Consider the following 19,372-nt stretch of genomic DNA (forward strand, 5'->3'; position numbering starts at 1 on the left):
CTGCTGAGATCTGCACTCCACAGGAACTGCGTGGATCATCCAACACAGGTGGTGGCTTTGAGTGGTCCACTTGGTACTCTCTGCTCTCTTTCCAACTTGGGAGATGTTGAGCCCTTGTCCAGGACAGTACACCTGTGCAAGCGACTCTTACAACAACCAAAAGTTGTTGACTCCTGCTCCAAATATCTTCAGGCTCCAAGTAGCCTCGGCTTCCAGCGCTTCATCCTTGCAAGGACAGTCTTTCTTCTGCTGCTCCAGTGACGTGGGATACCTCTCCTGGTGTGCTGACTGGGCCTCACTGACACTTACTGTGCCTGCTGCAAGTGAGTTGCCTGTGGGGGTTACGAGTGCTTCTCCCTACTCTTCTGACTGCTGAGGGTCAGCCCGGACTCCCCTCCAAGGGTTTAGTCCCCTGGACTTTGCTGGTCCTCTTCTTAGCTGCAAATCTTCTGCCCAGATTTGTATTTGCCAAGTCTTGTTGGTGGTCCTCCTGAACACTGACCATCTGCGACCTGGCAACCGGCGTGGAACACCATCTGTCTGACTCCGAGGACCTCCCTGCAGCTCCTATGCTCCACAGCTGATCTTCATCTTCCCTCGTCAACCTGGATCTTCATCCACAGAATGGTGGGTAGTGGCTCCTGCCCCACCTGGACACCCCTGCGTGGTCTGGATTCTGTCCCCTTCTCTTGCAGGTCCTCTTCTTCAGGAATCCTCCATTGGGATCCACTGGACTGGTCCTAGTTTTCCAATCTTCCTTTTCCAAGTCCCCTTGTTAGTCTTTGGGAAGATCAGGTGACTTACCTCTACTCTCCTGGTCGCTGGGGGTCACCTAGGTACTCAACTGTTGGGGGTCTCGAGTTCTCCCAGGTCCCTTCTAATTATTCCACATCCTTGGATGGGGGAACCTAACTTTGCATTCCACTATTTTAGTATATGGGTTGGCCCCAGCTATAGGGCTATTTTCTGCTATTTCTTGCCAATGCTTGTTGTTTTTTTATGCTAATTCCTGATACTTACCGTATATATATATATATATATATATATATATATATATATATATATATAGAGTGTGCACTTACCTTCAGTTAGGGGACTGACTATAGGTAATCTAGTTCAGTGTTACTGTAATAAAGTACCTTTATTTTTGCAACGCTGTGTGGTTCCTTCCATGTGTGATAAGTTACTGTGTGACTACTGTGGTATTGCAAGTGCTTTACACTCCTCCTATATAATTCCTGATTGCTCACCACAGCTAACACTAGAAAGCCCTGGCTTCCTAGAGACTGTCTCACTAACTAATTGGGGTTGCCTGGACCTGGTATAAGGTGCAAACACCATAGGTGTCCACCACACACTAAGCCAGCTTCCTACACCTCCCACATTCAGCTATTGCTAGTCTACGTCTCTCCCACTACATCCCGCATTTCCTTGGTGTTGCTTGCACCAACTCTCCTACACCTCGTGAATTTTGTTGTTTTACTTGCGCCGTCCATCCCCGCCACTCCTGCATTATGTTGTTTTGCTTGCCCTTTACATTTCCTCGTCCATCTCCTCTCTTCTGAAAAAAAACACAAACACTTTTTCCTAACTTTTTTATCATTTCCTTTGAATTGTGGGACTTATTCTGTTTTAAAATGAAGTAAGCACTGTTACAAGACACAGAATTCAAAGAAAAAACCTGGACCAGAACTTTGGCAAGGCTGACATTTAGCCATGCTGCAATGTAGAGCGGCAGTTCAACATCGCTAAAACACAACTTACAAAGTCATATCGGCTTTGCCAATGTTTGTGCTTTAAGCAGGTTTTTCCTACACGCAAAATGGCAGAGCGTTGATTTTGAAGTTCCGTTCTAGTGTTTGCGATGCATCTTTCGTTCATCGTTCTGTCGCAGATTGAGTCAGGTGACGAGACCTGGTCACGTGACGCCGGCAGCTCGCACTGGTTCCGGTCCCCGTAAACCGGTGTGCGTCAGTCTCTGTGGTGTCGGTGAAGGCTGTGGACATGGCGTACCCAGGGCTGACAGTGCCTATTATCGTCATGAGTGTTTTTTGGGGAGTGGTGGGTGCCGTGCTGCCATGGTTCATCCCCAAGGGTCCAAACCGGGGGTGAGTGATACGAAAGCTGAGGCCTGAGCGACGTTTTACGAGAGTTAGGCGACATTGGATGGGTGGAAGAAGGCAGGAATCGCGAAGAGGGTTGTGAGGGCTATAGGGTCAAATCAGAGCCTGTATGGGGTTGAGGATCACAATTCTTGAAGCAAGTGTCAGTGTTTGACTGCCTTGAGCGAGGCTTTGCCTGAGTTTAAACCAACAGTTGTGGAAGGGGGCTGAGGAGTCGGGATGATGTGATGTGCAGCAATGTCATGTTGGAGATTATTTGAAGAACCGAGGAATGTATGTGAAGCAGACGGCTTGTGGCGGTTAATAGTGAAGGAGGGCACTGTGGCGGTAACTGCATGCAAGTCTGCCATGGTTTAAAATGGGGCACGGTAAGTTTCGTGTTCGTGCGTAGTGGGTGATCCGTAGGAACCGATAAAGTAGTGAATGAATGGCGGCTAAACTGATATAACCGGGAGAATCTGGCGGTTATTTGCGGAAGGGTGTCTTGAGAGGTGGGCGATCACGCTGAAACCTGTACAGGGAACTGTGGGTAAGGTTTGTGAGTTGGGTGGTTGGGGAGAAGGTGGTCTGGAAATGCGAGCATGTTTAGCAGAAAGAGTTTACAGGGATATAGAATAGATTTTGAATCGTGTTCGGGACCTTTGAGTGTAAATGACCCCCTGCAAAGAGAGAGGGGGTGGCATCTTGAACTGTTGGAGGCACATTATCAGCTGTTAATTTAAGTATACTTTTTGTTTCATTTTTGTAGTTCTGGGTGTAGTACTTTTAGACCCTATTTATCTGACAGCGTGTTTCACACGTCAAGATTGACGTAGTAGAGGTAAAGTTGACAGGAAAGATTACACATAAAGGTAAGACCGAATATGACGAAAATAGATCATTGGCAAATACGTGCATAATTGGAGGCCAGATATACTATTATTCAATTTAAAAAAAAAAAAGTGGACACCTACATTTTGCGAATGGAATCATATTTTGCGTACCGACCTATGCATTAATATATCTGTCCAGAGAATAACAAGAGTTCGCACAATGGCCTGCCTAATTCATGTTAACCATATTGTAGTTTGCATCCCCATATGATTGGTTGCAGTCATAACTTTGGTGGCCTGCAAGAGACACCGAACCACCATACCTGTGGTAGGATTCCAAAACGACAAACTTCAGAGGCACGTGTTCCTTAAACGAACTGGTGCTGCTTAAAAAAAAAAAAAAAAGTTTTGGGAAACTTAACGAGGAGCGGGCAGTGGTCTCCTGGGCCACTGCCTACTTCCTTTGCCTCTTCCACCCGGATTAGCAAAGGGTAGAGGACCCTTTGGTCTCTGCAGATAAATCAACACCTCCTTGAAGGCACATTAAAAATGGCGCACATGCAGTCGCAAACTGTGTGATTTTGCGAATTGCAAAAGGGCTTAGTACATCAGTCCCTATAATAAGATGTAAAGTCCGAGTGTTGTAGTTTCTGCCGCAAACACACTCCCCAAACTGAGCTATCCTACATAGAGCATAACCCCTGTGGGCTACACCCAATGCTTTCCAGCAGGCTCATTAACCCTTAGTTATTTTTGATCAAAACTGTGACAACACATTACACGTTATTCTGTAATAAGTAATTTTTGCCAGTTTTATGCTCTGTGACAGGCTTGGTGCACAGATTTTCACAGCCGGTGCGATAACTGTATTTGCCTTTTGAAAATACGATATCTTTGTAACCTGAGCAACATTTGAAAACTTTGCGGTTATTGTTTTTGTTAAAACAATGGCTGAGTACCGACACGTCACCCGCAAACTATCACTAACTATTTTCCACGCAGCTACACCCTTTAAGACCTCGAGTAGATTCCTAATTTCCTTTAATGATCCATTTCAGTTTACTCTCTGTTTTCGCAGTGTCTTGCATATCTGTGCTCATTTCTTCTTCAGCACATGACCCGTTTCCGTGTAAAAATGGGGAAATTACATTTTACATTGCAACAGTGCTCTTCTATACAGTCTCAACTTGCCCATAAAGTGTTATTTGTGAAAAAAGGACAATATTCTCGAATGCCATACGTGTTAATGTTGCAATTCGTTGTGGCTGTATTATTGGTTTAAACATGTTTACAGTTAAGAAAATAACTCAAGGTTAAAGGGAGTAAGGTACGACCTTCAGTTGAATCCTTCTGCATTTCTTCTTTCCTTTAGTTGTTTATCGGCTGTGTGATTCACGCTGTAACTGAACCTGGAAGTGCATTTTTTTTTATTTCACATGACACAGCTTTGTATTTTGCATATTATCAGCATTCTGGTCTTCTTGCTATAAACCTTTAAAACCCTTTTCTCACCGATGAGGGTTTTTATTTTGTATTTATTTTTTTAAGCAGAGGGTGACCATCTTATTTTGGTATGTTTATTTAACTGGCGGTCTATTAAATCGACAGTCTTAATTTGCCGGGCAGAATAGTTCTTGATGACATCCCAAATGCATCTAAATACTTAAACACGCCGTAAGCGTAGCCTCTTTATAGAGCTTCCAGATAAGAAATACAACGCATTATCTTTCTGGCTATTATATACGTTGTGAAGAGCCCACATTTTGCAAACAATCTAGATAAAAAGCATTGCCCTTGTTTATCCTGCTGCTTTGGAGAATGGCAAACTTTTAACGTTCAATCAGCTTTTTTGTAGAGCGTTGAATGTCAATGTGCGCTCAACTGAGACACACATTATGTTAGTGAGATCAAGTAATGGTGGAAGATGTTTCGAACAGCAGTTTCTTGACATACCCCTCAGCAAAGGAAGCTGGTCCAGAATGACTGGCAAAGGTGCTACCTCGTATTGCTTCCCTCACCAACAAAGAAACTAAATAGGGCACAGTAAAAAGTAAGTTAATTACTAGTACGAGTCTTATTTTGAAACTTTTTGCTTACTGGTTTCTTGCAACATGGAGGAAGAAACAATCTTACAACTATTACTACTACCACAGGCTTGCACCTTGGTTCTCTGACGAGGCACGATGTAAAACCAAGGGACTTTGGCTTGCCGTCTTCAGCTGTGTCATGAGACCCCTGTTTTCTTAGACGGTGAAAATGGGCCTGTGCTGCAGTATACTGTATTTCCAAACCTTTCCCGAAAGTACTGTAGAAATGTTAGATTGGAGGAAAGATTGACACTCAAATGAGGGCACACCTCCATCTTTGGGTGATCTGAAAACAAATCGCTGAACCTTAATTTAACTGCAACAGTTATACACTTGGAGGTATGAATGCAGTGCCACGGAAGCCAACGTCCCGTTAGGTTTGTTTTTTTAAATGCCTCTGGAGTTATCTGTGCATATTGGCCTTCTCAGTGATATTTCACTATTTTTCTGATGGCACACTGTAAATTGGTAGAATGTGCTGTTTCCTCCCTCACTGAACATATCTTTAAACACCAAAAAAAAAAAAAAAATCATGACAAAGGATACAGCATTCTTCCAATTGTAACTTGCGAATTGGATTTTATTTGTGTGCCAGTGAATTTACTAAATGTTTTTCCCCTGAAGAAGGGGAATTCCAGAATAACAGATAGTCAAAGTATGACAGTAGTATAGCAGATGAACTGGTTCCAATTAAATGTGACTTTTTATTGAGTATTTGGACATGAGGCTACTGCAGTTTCGTAATGTATTTTGTTTAAATCGGCAAAATCTACTTCACCTTTTTAGTAGGTCAGAAGTTAATGCTTTGGTGTACTGCATGTATTTGGATTGAGATGTTTTCTAGTAAGATTGTGTGGTTATTAAACAAGCATGGCTTTCAACTGTATGAAAAGTTGTTTTGGTGTATAACAAACGAAGGGAATGTGCAATCTACGATTGATTGGTATAAGCCACAGTGTCGATGCAAAAGCTATAAACGAAACTTCACTTCCATAAGAAACTGACGTGTTAAGCTCTTAAGGGATAACTTTGTTAGTCGTGCATGCGTTTTGATGGAACTTTTTTGGTGGGAAGGATGGGGGGGATTGCAGATGTCTCTGCTAGTAAGCACTCTACCTCTCCCCTAAGCAGGCAGGGTCACATGAAGGATGTTTGCAGCAGACGCTATAGCTCATACAGTAAAGAGATTTAAAACTCCTCCTGTGTTAATTTCCGTGGTGTATTTTTGGAAAGTGAAGGGCTCTTTTTCCCTTTACCCTAGTTTTGGGTTGTCGTGAACCCTCAAGGTATAATTTTACATTAAAACATTCTAGCATTGGGACATATTGACATTCAGAGAGTGTACCCGCTGACGTCTCACACATTAAAGCGTTCCTTTATCTCGGCGTTATCTCAAGATGTTTTAGCAACAAATCTTGGCATGCAGTTAAGCCGCACCTGTTTATTTTGTATTTTTTCTTTTGTTCCAGAGTCATCAATACAATGCTAGTGACGTGTGCCGTTTGCTGTTATCTCTTGTAAGTGTAAACTTTACCTCTTCTAATTCAGATTGGTCTGATATCCTTGTCGCCCACTTTTTCTGGTGTGTCAGATGAGATATTTGTTCACTTAAATGTTTTTATTATACCTTCTGACAACACATTTATACCGAAGAAACCTCCTGTTGTCCCATACCGCAACTTAGTAGGTCCAGCAGTTCTGTGGTTTTTTTTGTGCTTCACGCAACAAATAATCCTGGATTTATCATGTATACATGTAAACATAGCAAGAACTGGAATGCAGAGAAACTAGAAGGACTGACTGAGTTACTGGCATTGACATTAAGTCATTTTGAGGTCTCAATACCTTGTTTTTCTGTCTGATTACCGTCCTTGAATTGTTGTCTTCAATGCCTTTACCCGATTTAACACAAATTGATGCGTAGCATTTCAAAAGCAAGCTTTGAGCTGCAGTTATGGAAGTATAAAACATTTCAAGTAATGTTTACCCACACAGTAACTTCACATGTATGCAGTTGTAGCTTTAAACCCTGCACACATTGCTCACACTGAATTGTGAGCTCGGATTGTATTCCGGTGATTGTGTATACCAGATTATTCCAAACACAAAGGTGTAGAACCTAGATTTAGTACAGTAGTTGTAACAGTTTTAATTTTCAGATATGTGGTCCCAGTATTGTTTAAATGATATTCCAGTGTACAGAACATTACGTTGGGTGAAGGGGCTGTAAATATAATTTTTTGTAGCTTAATATGTAATGTCTTATTGAACAAATTTTTCTAGCTCCTGCAGTTCTGTGATCTGAGTGGTATCAGTCAGAACACCTAATTTAAAGCTTACAAAAAATGTATTACACCGAATTTATGTAAGTTTGTGTGTGCATGTATGTGTGTATATATATATACTGGTGGTCGCCAGTAGGTGGTTATAGTTAGGACCTAGTTTCCGTAGAGGCAGCGTATTTTAACTTGTCCAAATCTTTGGTACCATTTGACGAAACTTCACAATTTTTTTGGTTTTCTTTTAAAAAGTGCCCTCTAGGTTCTTGTTGTGAATGGAAAGTTTTGGAATGATCCGTCAAGTGGGGGCCGAGAAAAGGGAGAATGGGCCAGAAAAGTGCATTTCCCATGGCAATTCCTAGAGAGTCTTTAGACACGCCTGCCGCTGGACGGAATTACACCAAATGTGGCAGGAAGGTGGGTTTTGGTCCAGAGAGTGCCCTTTTTAGGTCAAACATAGCAGCACTCAAGTGCTGCTCTTCTCTTCTCTTCTCTTCTCTTCTCGACAAGTCATCTGTTCTGTGGGCTTTAACACGCCCATCTCGCACCCATCTTTTTCATTTGTTCCTAGGCCCGCCTTTCAAAAATCCCTTGATGTTGTTGATAAATACTTTACGTTTATCCCGTCTTGAGGCTGGTTTGTTGCCACCTTGTAGACTGACCCTGTTACAGGGATTATTGCACGATTGCCAATATGGGCATTCTACTTTTTTCTTTTGTCTCTCCCCTTCGCAACACACACCAAGGCGCTTTGAAGTTTCATGCAGCACAAACTCGATCAGAGGTATTGGAATTGATTGTTTCCAGCTGTCTTTTGTCTGGCTGGTTATTGAACGGATGGTGATTTCTTCTCCTCGTGAAAGGCCTCCACTTACAGACGGACATGTCTGCATACTAATTCTATCGAGGATTCATACGTGTATGATGTTTGCGTATCTCTGTTTTACTTGGTGGGTTGTGTCACTTGCAAATTAGCATAACGTTTTTCAACATAATTATGTGAAACAAAGTTTATGGAAATGGTGTTACTAGTTAAACGTTTGTTCTCTGGATCTGTTTACAGTCTCACTTACAGTTGAATTTTGCTGACTTGCAGGCAGCATTTTAACCCATACTTTGCGACATACTTTTGACTGTTTTGTTGGATAGCTATATTGTCTGTTTCGGTTCTCTTACGATTTGCTGTTTTCCTCTCTATTTCATGCTTTTACCGCACCTCAAGTAACTGTAGCAGCTACTTTTGAGTTTGATAATGTCGGCCTCTTTTAAAATATCCATCGTTTTGTATACTTTTCCAGGTGGCTATTAGTTTTGCGCCACAACGTACAATGTCGGTACATCACATCATAGAACACAAAAGCCATCTATAGAAGACGTTTTTATGCTCCTAAAGTGACTGCAATAAAATAAATTACCTGCAAAAAGGTTCTCAATTTAGGTTGTTAGGTCTGGACATCTATTTATAAGATGTGTTTTTTAAAAAAAATGGTTAGACACTTAGTAAAGTGACTTGTGTACGTAGGGTTATTGCCCTTTGCCAGAAGACCCTTAAGGGACATGATCGATTAAACATTAGAGTACTTCATATTTGTTGTTTTGAAGGTGCCTACAGTTGTTAATACACTGGATTACTCGTGTCAAGTCTCCATTTTACGCTCATATTGGCTTTGTCTCCCGTCCCGCTTCGTTCTAGTGTCTAAGGTTGGGCTAGCGCTGCACCATTTGAGACTGTTGGTGCTGGATTCGTCCTCTTAAGCCACAAAGGTGTATCATGTTCCCGAGGTTGGAAGCGCATGGTACAGCAGGCCGTTCCTTTATGGCTGCACCTCTGGACCCGGCACCAGGTGGGCATTTACAGATGTGTGCATTGCAAACATTTCCACAAAGAGTGGTAAAGGTAGTGTGATGAACTAGACATAGGTGTGTACCACGCCTATAGGAGCTTTCGGAGGTCCACTGTTTTGCCGCTTCCCACAATCCTTTCAAGTTTCAAATAGTTCTGAAGCCGCTGCCAAGCAGTTCTGGTAAATCTCCTGAAAAAGCAGCCCTTTGGGTATCTTAGGCAACTTGTGTTTAAACAGTACGCAGAGACAAAAGCTTATAAAACCTATGTTGTGAAGGTGACAAAATTGTTTTGCTAATATGAGATACACCTTAACATAAGTTTAAAACTCGTACACTCCACAGTTCAAAGTTTTGATTTGAAAACAGCATTGAAATTTGAGACTTTTCATTCCAAGGGCTTTCTTTCTCTCTATGAATTTTCTGTGGTGTGTATTTGTCCAAAAGGCATTACTTTTGGCAAAATAAAAGTAAAAAAAAAAAATGCCATTTTCAACACTAAATGCTGTAACTTTCACAAATTCGAGACTGATTGCATTGCAAATGCTTGTTGTTATTTGGTGTAAGTCCGCTCAGTTTTCAAGATATTAAAGAAAATCCAAACTTTTGTATATCTGGGTGGAGCGTAAGCACAGCTTTCATGGTGAGATCTGTATAACTATCAGCACTTAAACCAGGAAATGTTGGCAGCCATGTTGGAGCCAGTATATATGATAGCAACCCTTTGAAATGCATTGTAGTGAATGTAAGGTTTTGAGGGCCGCAAAAAGGAGAACATATAAAGGCTGATAACACATTTTAGTTACAATATAAATCATTTGTTGATGGTACCATACTAACTTTAGGCATTGTGGTGTGTTCTAAGGTGATTTTACCCTGATAGGATTTCATGAATCATGTCTGAGAGAACTGGTTTCTCATGATTTTCCCATAGAGGTTATGGAAGGTGCTCCAGAAGCTAAAATGAGAGCACTTTTCTGTAAATTTACACTATCTTTCTCAGCTGAGTGAGAATTAAGTCTTTTAAAACATTAACTTCCAACAGGAGCAGTTTGTCAGTTGATTTCCTTGGGTTCTACTGCAGCCTCCCAGGGTGTTATAAAGAACAACTAGAGTGCTAACAGTCTTACTTATGACAAATTTGTGACACACCTGAAGCCATCTTGATTGAATCAAACTGGTAAACCATAAAACATTTAATTTAGAAAATAACAAAGTGAAGGGGTTCATTTTGTCATAGAAAGGATGGTTCGTGCTGTAGAAAGAAAAATTTGTACACGTTTTAAGTCGGTTCTCAAATCTCTCTCTTATATTTCATGAAAACATTCTGGCATGCAGGCTGAAACATGCACTTTCAGCACCAGCAGCAGACCGCCAGCTAACTGCCTGGTGATCAGCAGCTTGCAGTGTTCTAATGAGCAAATAGAGTGCTAACATTCTGAATGTATGCCAAAAGTGTGACACATCTTAAAACCATCTTGATGGAATCAAAGTGAACAACTGAAAGCATTTTCTACTGAGGATACTGCATTAAATGAGGACATTAGGGAGCTTAATAACAAATGAGTCTCCCAAGATGGTCACCAGAGAAAAAAGGACCAAATGTAGTCCAGGTATAGCCCAATGACAGAAGTGTGCAAAACATTTAATTTCTTTGTTTCTTGTAGTTTTATATAGCACAGACCTGGCCCCAAGGTACTGGAGTGCTTTACATGAGCATTAGTTTTTACACAAGGACACATTCATTTTGGTTTTAGGCATGAGGAGATTAAGGGCCATGTGTACAAACACTGTCTCCCATAGACACAGAATGGGTAAAAACCTTTGCTACATCTGGCCCTTAGTGATTTGCCTAGGATCACAGGATGTCGAACTGATGCTGAAACTTAACCAGCTTCCCCATTTGCTAGGTCTGCAGCTCTGGCCGTAATGCCGCATCATCTCCCCTAAGTGAAACATATAATCAAGTGATCAACTGGATTAAAAAAATAAAGATAGCAAATAATATAAAAGTGCTTTGTCAATATCTGGGAACTCGGACAACATGTCCTCATTTTAGTTTTTTAGAGCACTAACCATAATTTCTGTGGAACTAAGACCCTCTCATTTTTATAATTTCTAAAGGAAATGCTTTAAGTATTACAGTTTTGATTACATCAAGAGGACGTCGGGTGTGCCACACTTTTGTAACATTGAATGTTACCAATCTAGTTGTTCGTCAGAATACTGTGGTGTGGCAGAGGTAGGGGCACAGACTTGGATAATTGCAAGCAGGGAGGAAGGCGCAGCGGTAACACGTTGACCACAGTGGGCAGGTGGTAGGGGCAATGGTTTCACAATGAACCATGGAGGGCAGTAGCAAGGGTGGGCAGGGGCAACAAACCGACCATTCAGGACAGACGAGAGGCCATGGCAATGAAACAGACCATTGAGGGCAGAAGGAAGAGGCAGGGGCAGTACAACTAACTATACATACCAACAGACCAGATTCAGGCAGGAGACTACTGATGTTTTTAAGCCCAAAAGGGCTTTATTTTGTCTGTCGCCTGCCTATAATGTTCTTCCCTTTTTTTTTTTTTTTTTTAATGTAAGTCAGTGGAGAAGAACAATTCACTAGGTTTCCTTTTCATAATCTCCCTATTACCAAGCTAAAAATGATGGCATTGGATCACTGGGGACAGGAGGAGTGGGGCAGAGACATGGACTTGGATAACAGAGGGCTGGAGGGAGATGGGCAGGGACACCAAACCAGCCTTACAGGGCAGTATGTGACAGCATAGTGTACCACTTGGGCAAGCGGGATGGCAGTGCAGCACAACAGACCATGACAGCACTAGGGAGGGGACATGGCCATGCACATGGACAACAGAGCATAGGGGAAAGAGGCAAGGGCTGCAGGCTGGTCATACGGACAGACAGGAGGGACAGTTGCAGCACAACGGACCATGAAGGGCAGGAGGGAGGAGGGGCGCAACAACAGACCAGACAAGGCAGGAGGGAGGGAACAGGGGCCTGCACATGGAAAATGGAGGGCAGGGGATAAGGCTGCAGGAGCAGCCAGCTGACTATGATGGACAGGCGGGATGGGCACTGGAATCGCAATACACCTTGGAGGGCAACAGTGAGGCTGTAATGTCATAGGCGCAGACAATGGAGGGAAGGTGGAAGTGGGTCAGGGGCAGCAGGCTGACTGCACAGGGCAGATGGGAGAGACTATGGCAGCACAGAAGACCATGCATGGCAAGTGGAAGGGGTAGGGTGACCACCCGTCCATAATTTTGACAGACTTCCCGTAATTTCGCCCTCTTGTCTGTTGTCCGTGATAAAAGGCTTAATGGACAGCATTTGTCCTTAACTTTAGCCTTTCACCTGAAGGACAACATGTAATTAGGCTAGATCAGTTTCCCCAGATGGATTGAAAGGCAGGGAGTCTCTTGTGTTCTGAAGGAGGGAGGGGCAGCCAGATAAGGAAAGGCCTTCTTGCTAGGGTGTCTCCTTCCCTAAAAAAATATGCAAATGTGTGCAACTGGTAAATCTGCAAACGTAAAGGAGCATGGAAACATGCATTGGCTTTAATCAAAGGAGTCACTTGAAGCTTTCTGATGACAAAGACGTTTTCTTTTGGAGAGATACTTAAAGGGTGTTCCAAGGTGAGCTGTGGAGTGTGTAGTTTTATTGGGCTGTTATTAAAAAAAAAAAAAAAAAAAAAAAAAAGGTATAAATTGTATATTATTCAAATCTGTATTTTAGAAGGATTTTTTTTTTATTTAAACAAAATGTATTTGCTAATTTTGTAACAGCCTATATTTTGATGTGTGTAATACATGTTTAAAAAAAAAAAAAAAGGTCTTGCACATTCACAGTTCCTTCAGGGACCTCAGTACCTCATAGTACTAACAAACATTGGCAAAGCAGATAGGTCTTGTCTACGCCAGAGTTATTGGCTTTGCCATTGTGTTTTAACCACGTTATACACCAGAGTGGCTGCTGTTCAACATGGCTAAAAGTTAGTGCATAGTGGAGCAGAGTGGCATAGGAGCAGTGGCGTTGAGCACACTGGTGTAAAGTATAGCGCAGTGGGGTACAGTGAACTTATTTAGAGTGCATTGGTGTAGTGCCCGTGGTTTAGAGCACAGTGGTATTGAGTGGCTTGGGGCAGAGTAGAGTGCAGTGGAGTAGAGGGGCATGCAATAGAGTGCAGTAATGTAGAGTGGTGCAATGGTACTGAGTGGAGAGTAGAGTGGTGCAGTACAGAGTAGAGGAGTGGTGTAGAGTGGAGTGATGCAGAGTGCAGTGGCATAGAATGCAGTAGTACAGAGTAGAGTGGTGTAGAGTACAGTGGCTGAAAGTGCAATATTGCAGAGTAGAGTGCCAGTGCAGTGGTTTAGAGTGGCGCAGAGAGCAGTGGCATAGAGTACAGTGGTGCAGAGTCGAGGGCAGTGGCGTACAGTGCAGTTTGGAGTGCATTGGCATATTGTGCAGTGGTATGGAACAGTATGGAGTAGAGTAGCATGGAGTACAGTGGAGTAGAGTGGTATACAGAAGAGTGCAGTAGTGGAGGGTGGTGCAGTGGAATAGAGTGCAGAGTAGACTCATGTGGCATAGACTGCAGCAGCGTAGAGTATAGTGCTGTAGAGTCCAGTGCCAGAATACAGTGACATAGGATGCAGTAGTACAGAGTAGAGTGGTGTAGAGTACAGTGGCAGAGTGCAGTGTTCTAGAGTGTCTGTGCAGTGGTGAAGATTACAGTGGTGCAGAGTAAAGGGCAGTGGCATACAGTACAGTTGTTTAGAGTGCATTGGCATAGAGTGCAGTGGCGTTGGGCAGAGTAGAGTGGCATACAACAGTGACAGTGCAGTAGTGTAGAGTGGTGCAGTGGCATAGAGTACAGAGCAGACTCGAGTGGCATAGTGGTGCTTAGTGGAGTAGTGTAGCGTGGTGCAGAGCAGACTAGTGCTGTAAAGTGCAGTGATGTAGAGTTATGCAGAGTAGAGTGTTATAGTGTATTGGTGTAGAATGAGGTAGTATGGAGTATAGTGCAGTGGCATATAGTGCATTTCATTGAAGTAGAGTGCAGTGGCGTAGAATAGATTGTTTCAGAGTAGAGTGCAGCGACATAGAGTGGAGAGGTGTAAGGTAGAGTGCAGAGGCATATAATTCAGTGGCATAAAGTAGATTGTTTCACAGTACAGTGAAGTGGCGTAGAGTGGAGAGGTCCAGGGTAGAGTGGAGTTGCATAGAGTGCCGTGGCATAGAGTAGATTAGTGACATACAGTTTATTGATGTAGAGTGCAGAGCATAGAGTTGAGTGTTGCAGGCTAGATTGGTGTTGCCTAGACTGAAGTGGTATAGCATGCAGAGGCGCAGAGCACATTGGTGTAGGTAGGTGTAAAGTGCATTGGCATAGAATAGAGTGGTACAGAGTAGAGAGGCGTAGTGTGAAGTAGCATGGAGTGTAGTGGCATAGTGGAATGGTTCGGAGAGTGGAGAGGAGTGGAAACATACTGCCATTACAGACAACACGTTTTTGATTGAAATGACCATTGCATTGCACAGACATACAGTTTTTTCAAATAAAACTATACAGTGCATAGACGATGTGCTGAAATTGCATCACCTAATGCAGTGATTTATTTTAATCATACAAAGGTATTTGTTTCCAGCACAGTTCAGAATTAACAAAAATGTGCTTCATTTGTACTCCTAATTCTGATATGTTGTTCAGTTTATTTAAACGCTGTCATACGAGAGTAAAAAATGTATTTCCTAACCCCAGTATCCAGCAAGATTGTCGCATAAACCTCTCACTTTGAAGTCAGAGAAAGAAAAGTAAACACTAAGCTCCCACCGAAGGTGGAGCCTGACATTTGACCTTGTTCTTTGAATGCATAGCAAACGTGATGAGATAAGAACAAGATTTACAGGTCTGTTTACAGAAGGGGAGCACTCGGAAGATTACTTCAAATAAGGTTTGGATAAGGGAAGGGACAATCTCAGGCTGCATAGCCTAAAACAAATAAAGCCAGCAAATTGAAAGCAAAGAAATGTGAGTTGCAAACCACAAAGCCAATGGCAAGTAGCAGGCAGAATATATTCCAGAGGAAGCTCTATAAATTGTACTTAAAGTGACATCCGTGGGATAGTTTGTGGGGAAAGTCCAGTGTTTTAGACCATTCCGTGTCTTGCAGAGGTTTGGCCTCATAAATCACCCAGGTAGTATGACAAGACGACCTGGAGTGGTCCCAATGTTGCATGAAAGGTCTGTACACCCATTCTATCAGTTTGCCACCAGTCCCTATAGTTTAGAGCCTCTGCCACACCTCATGTAGGGTTAGTGCTAGATTGCGGACATGAAACAGGGCATTTAATGATTTTTTTAAGGTCGTGGTCAGTAAGGAGTTGCCCGGGGTGAAGATGGTAGTCTGCCACAAGGGTTTAGAAATTAAGTAGCTCGCAGTCCAGAAACAAATCCCCCAATTTTAAGACACCTGCAACATGCCACTGATGAAGTTGCTCTGAGCACCGCCATCCTGTGTGAGTGCGAAGGCTTAGCAAAGGTAGTTCAGGAGCACAGGTTTCTTTGTGTCAGTGAGTTTACAGGTTCTAGCAAGGCAAGAAAAAGCTGTGCATGATAACCCCTATTGGTGATCTGTAGAATGGTCAGTAGGAAGCAATGAGCAGTGCAGTAAGCCCTCCTTAAAAGCCTTTCCGGATAAACCCCAATCTCATGCAGGGTGGGAGGGCAGAAGGCCAGCGAGCCACCCATTGGACTTGTGCAGCTGAACAATAGCATTCTAAGTCCAGAAGGCCTAATCCACCTGAAGACCCGGGTAGCTTTACAGTGGAAAGAGCTACACGATGGCGCCCGAGCGACCAGGTCGTATCTCTGGCATGGCTGAAAAACGAAAGAAGGACGAGCCGGGGAAGGTTTGCAAAATAATACTATCATAGGGGTAGCACACCATCTTCACAAGTGCCACGTGGCCCACTACAGAAAGCAGAAGAGAAGACCAAGAAGCAAACTGAGCTCTGAGGGACGTGACGCTCTGCCGAGATTTCCATCCTGCAAATCAGTGGGAGTATGGTAGATATTAATCACTAGGTATCGAAAGGTAACTGGTTCCCAGTTCAATCTGAGGTCCAATTCTGTATAAAGGGGGAAACAGTGCCATATGTTAAAGAAACATTGATTACATTTTAAAATGTTTACATTTTGTTTGTGCAATTTACATCTCAAATATTTTGAGGATTCTATGTGTACTTACAGATAACCCAGAGCACTAGTTTGGCTTTTGCTCCATTTTAAGACCTGGACAAAGCGGGCAGTTGCCTTGCACAACTTTGTAAGGGCTCTGGCCCTGCTCACCCTTCACAAGCACGTACAGAAGACCATTGCCCCAGAAGAGTTTGCCAAGGTGGCTGAGTGCTGCTTGTTCAACCACTTGACAGTGCCTCTTCTGTTTCTCTCCTGTTTGCAGAGGTCACTCCCCAGGTACCCAATACCTTCCATTAGTCTTAGTGAAACCATCTTGTCAGATTTTTTAAAATTCTCCCACCTTGTTCTTCTCTTTCTTATTTAACAAGTTCTATAGCAACAACCTCCCCTTTAATCTTGATTTAATCCTCCTCTTTTATTATCTTTGATTGGTAGTCCAGGCTCCCAGTTCTGAGAGAGATAAATGTAGAGTCCCAGACATACACTCTAGTACTGTGAGCCAATTTTTTTTTTTTAAGGTTGAAAGTCCATGGGCGGGCTCACCCCAACCAATGTTTTTGTCCAATTAGTTTAAACTGGAATAAGGTTAATTACCTTAAACATAATCAAAATGGTGGTGTTACGTTCTCTTTAAGAAAGTTTGGGTAGGGGTGGTGGCCTTGACACAGTGCTGAAGAGCAATAATTTCCTACTGAACAAGGAACTAATGTGAAACCTGAATGTAGCATACCAGGAGGCAATCCACAAAAAGACCAGAGTGAATACAGAGTGCTATGTTAAAAAAGAGTAAATAAATGCACGGATAACATAGTGAGGCATGGGCTCTCTGGGGTGTGTCTGTAAACTGAAGTTTGTTCTTGAATTTTTATTCTAAATTGTGACCCTTTGTCCTGAATTGTGGTCCTGAATTTTGACCCTTTGTCCTGAATGTTTTAGAGTCCTGTCCAGAATTTGCCTCAGTGCCAGGTGGTCACCCTAGGGAGTGGTGGCGGAAGCACAATGGCCATGGTGGGCAAGAGTGAGCGGGCAGAGGTATGCACAAAAGGACCATGGAGGACAGAAGGTAGGGATAAGCGCTGGACACAGGCAAGGGAGGGCAGGGGAAGGCACTTTACAACAGATAATGCAGGGCAGACTGGAGGACCAGTTGCAGCACAACGGAGCATGAACAGCAGAAGGGAGTAGCAGCAAAATAGACCAGGAGGGAGGGGCTAGGGGCATGAAACTGACAGGCAGGGTAGAGCTGGCAGGGACAGGTGGCAGCCATATGACCATGCTAGGCAGGTGGGAGGTGCAGTGGCAGCTCAACAGAACACTCAGACTAGATAGGAGGAGCAGTGGCAGATCTGTGGAACATGGTGGGCAAAAGGAGGGAGCATAGAATTGGGCAACGGAGATCAGGAGGAGTGGGCAGGAACATCGAGCTAAATGGAGGGCGGTAGAATCGCATCAGGCAGGGCAGGAGGCAATGGGTTGGTGCATGGAATATGACAACCGAGGGTAAGTAGGAGGTGGATGGGGTAGCAAGCTAAATGTTCAGGACTGGTGGGAAGGAAGGGCAGCGGCAGAATAGCGGCCACTCAGGTCTGTAATGCAGGAGCAGGGACACTAATGTGGACAATGGATGGTAATGCCAGTCCAGGCCTCCTTTCCTCCACCATGCATTGGGATGGGCATCGTACCTTAGAGTAAAACAAAAAATAATAGAAAAAAACAAGAAATTAACTGAAAAAACCCAAAGGTTACAGGAACGTTATAGTTAGGAAATAAAATTCAACAACCTTAGAAATGCACTTAAAAAAACAGATTACTGGGATGGTATAGTTGGATTCAGATTTTACATGCACAAAGCCATAGAGATTTAGCTGTTATAGTTAATTTTTTTTTATATACTAACGCATAAGGGGAGCGGCCCCTTTGGCAAGGGCCGCTCCCAGGGAGGGGGTGGGGGGGTAGGGCAAAACCTCTAGACACCAGGGATCTATATATATGCAAGGGTCGCTCCCCTGGGGGGCAAGTTGTATTTAGGCCATTTCTGCCACCCTTCGGGGTAGATCGGCCTATTTTTGTTAGGCCAAGACACCATAAATTGGTGTTTGTGTATGTGTGTTATGTTTGGGGGGGCAGCCCCTTGGGCAAGGGTCACTTCCCGTGGGGGCACATTACTGTTGACCATAACTGCCTTCGTTGGGGCAGATTGGCCTAATTTTGGAAGGCCCATCTGCCCGCAAGGGGGGCATAAAGCCCACCAGAGACCAGGGAAGAATATATTATTTTTCTTTTCAAAATAAGAGGTTATGGGGGTATGGCCATACCCCCACCCCAAATAAATGGGGCCAAAGTTGTTCTGCCCACCAGTGGGCAGATTGGGCAATTACCACTGATCCACAACCCGGGGGGATAGAAAGTCTACTAGATGTCAGGGAATAAAAAAATAAAAGAAAATAGTGGGGTGGTGGCTACCAACCAGTATGGGCCTGGTTATGCCCCCACCCAAACTGAAGGGGCTAACAGTCTTTCAGCTCTCCCCGCACACTAAAACATCTTATCCCATGGCAAGCAAGAGGACATTTGATTATTTTTGTTTTTTGTTTTACATTTGGGCCATGAGAGCTTGGAAACTCTCAAAATCGTCCCACTTGGAATGGTGAGGGCTGCAATTTTTTTATTTTTAATTTGGGATGCTGCTGTGTAGAAGTTGATTCCAGGGTGGTGTGCTTCACATGCACACTGCACCATTTCCTTACCCACAATGCCCTGCAACTTTGCTGGAAAGCACACATTTTTCCCACATTTTTGTGATGGAACCTTCCGGAATCTTCAGGAATCCACAAAATTCCTACCACCCAGCATTGTCTTATCTATACCGATAACAATTCTGCTGCACTCGTCAGCTTAAAAATGTATTTTTTTCAAACTGCCGTTTTGGACCCACTTTGGTTCCCCCTAAATTTCAACATGTTTTTGGCTCTTCCCTGTCACAAGCACTTGGCCCACCTACACAAGTGAGGTA

At 43.4% G+C, this 19,372-nt stretch overlaps 1 protein-coding gene across 1 annotated transcript in view; it reads left to right on the forward strand.

Annotated features, from left to right (window-relative positions):
* Positions 1–1,924: 1,924 nt before the first annotated feature.
* Positions 1,925–19,372, forward strand: part of ATP6V0E1 (ATPase H+ transporting V0 subunit e1) — a 203,031-nt gene continuing 185,583 nt past the window's right edge. The window contains exons 1-2 of the mRNA XM_069244652.1: positions 1,925–2,108; positions 6,492–6,539. Coding sequence (XP_069100753.1) covers positions 2,005–2,108; positions 6,492–6,539 — 152 coding nt within the window. The 5' untranslated portion in view covers positions 1,925–2,004. The remainder of the gene's footprint in view (positions 2,109–6,491; positions 6,540–19,372) is intronic.

Source organism: Pleurodeles waltl, chromosome 7, assembly GCF_031143425.1.
Source record: "Pleurodeles waltl isolate 20211129_DDA chromosome 7, aPleWal1.hap1.20221129, whole genome shotgun sequence".
NCBI lineage: Eukaryota > Metazoa > Chordata > Amphibia > Caudata > Salamandridae > Pleurodeles > Pleurodeles waltl.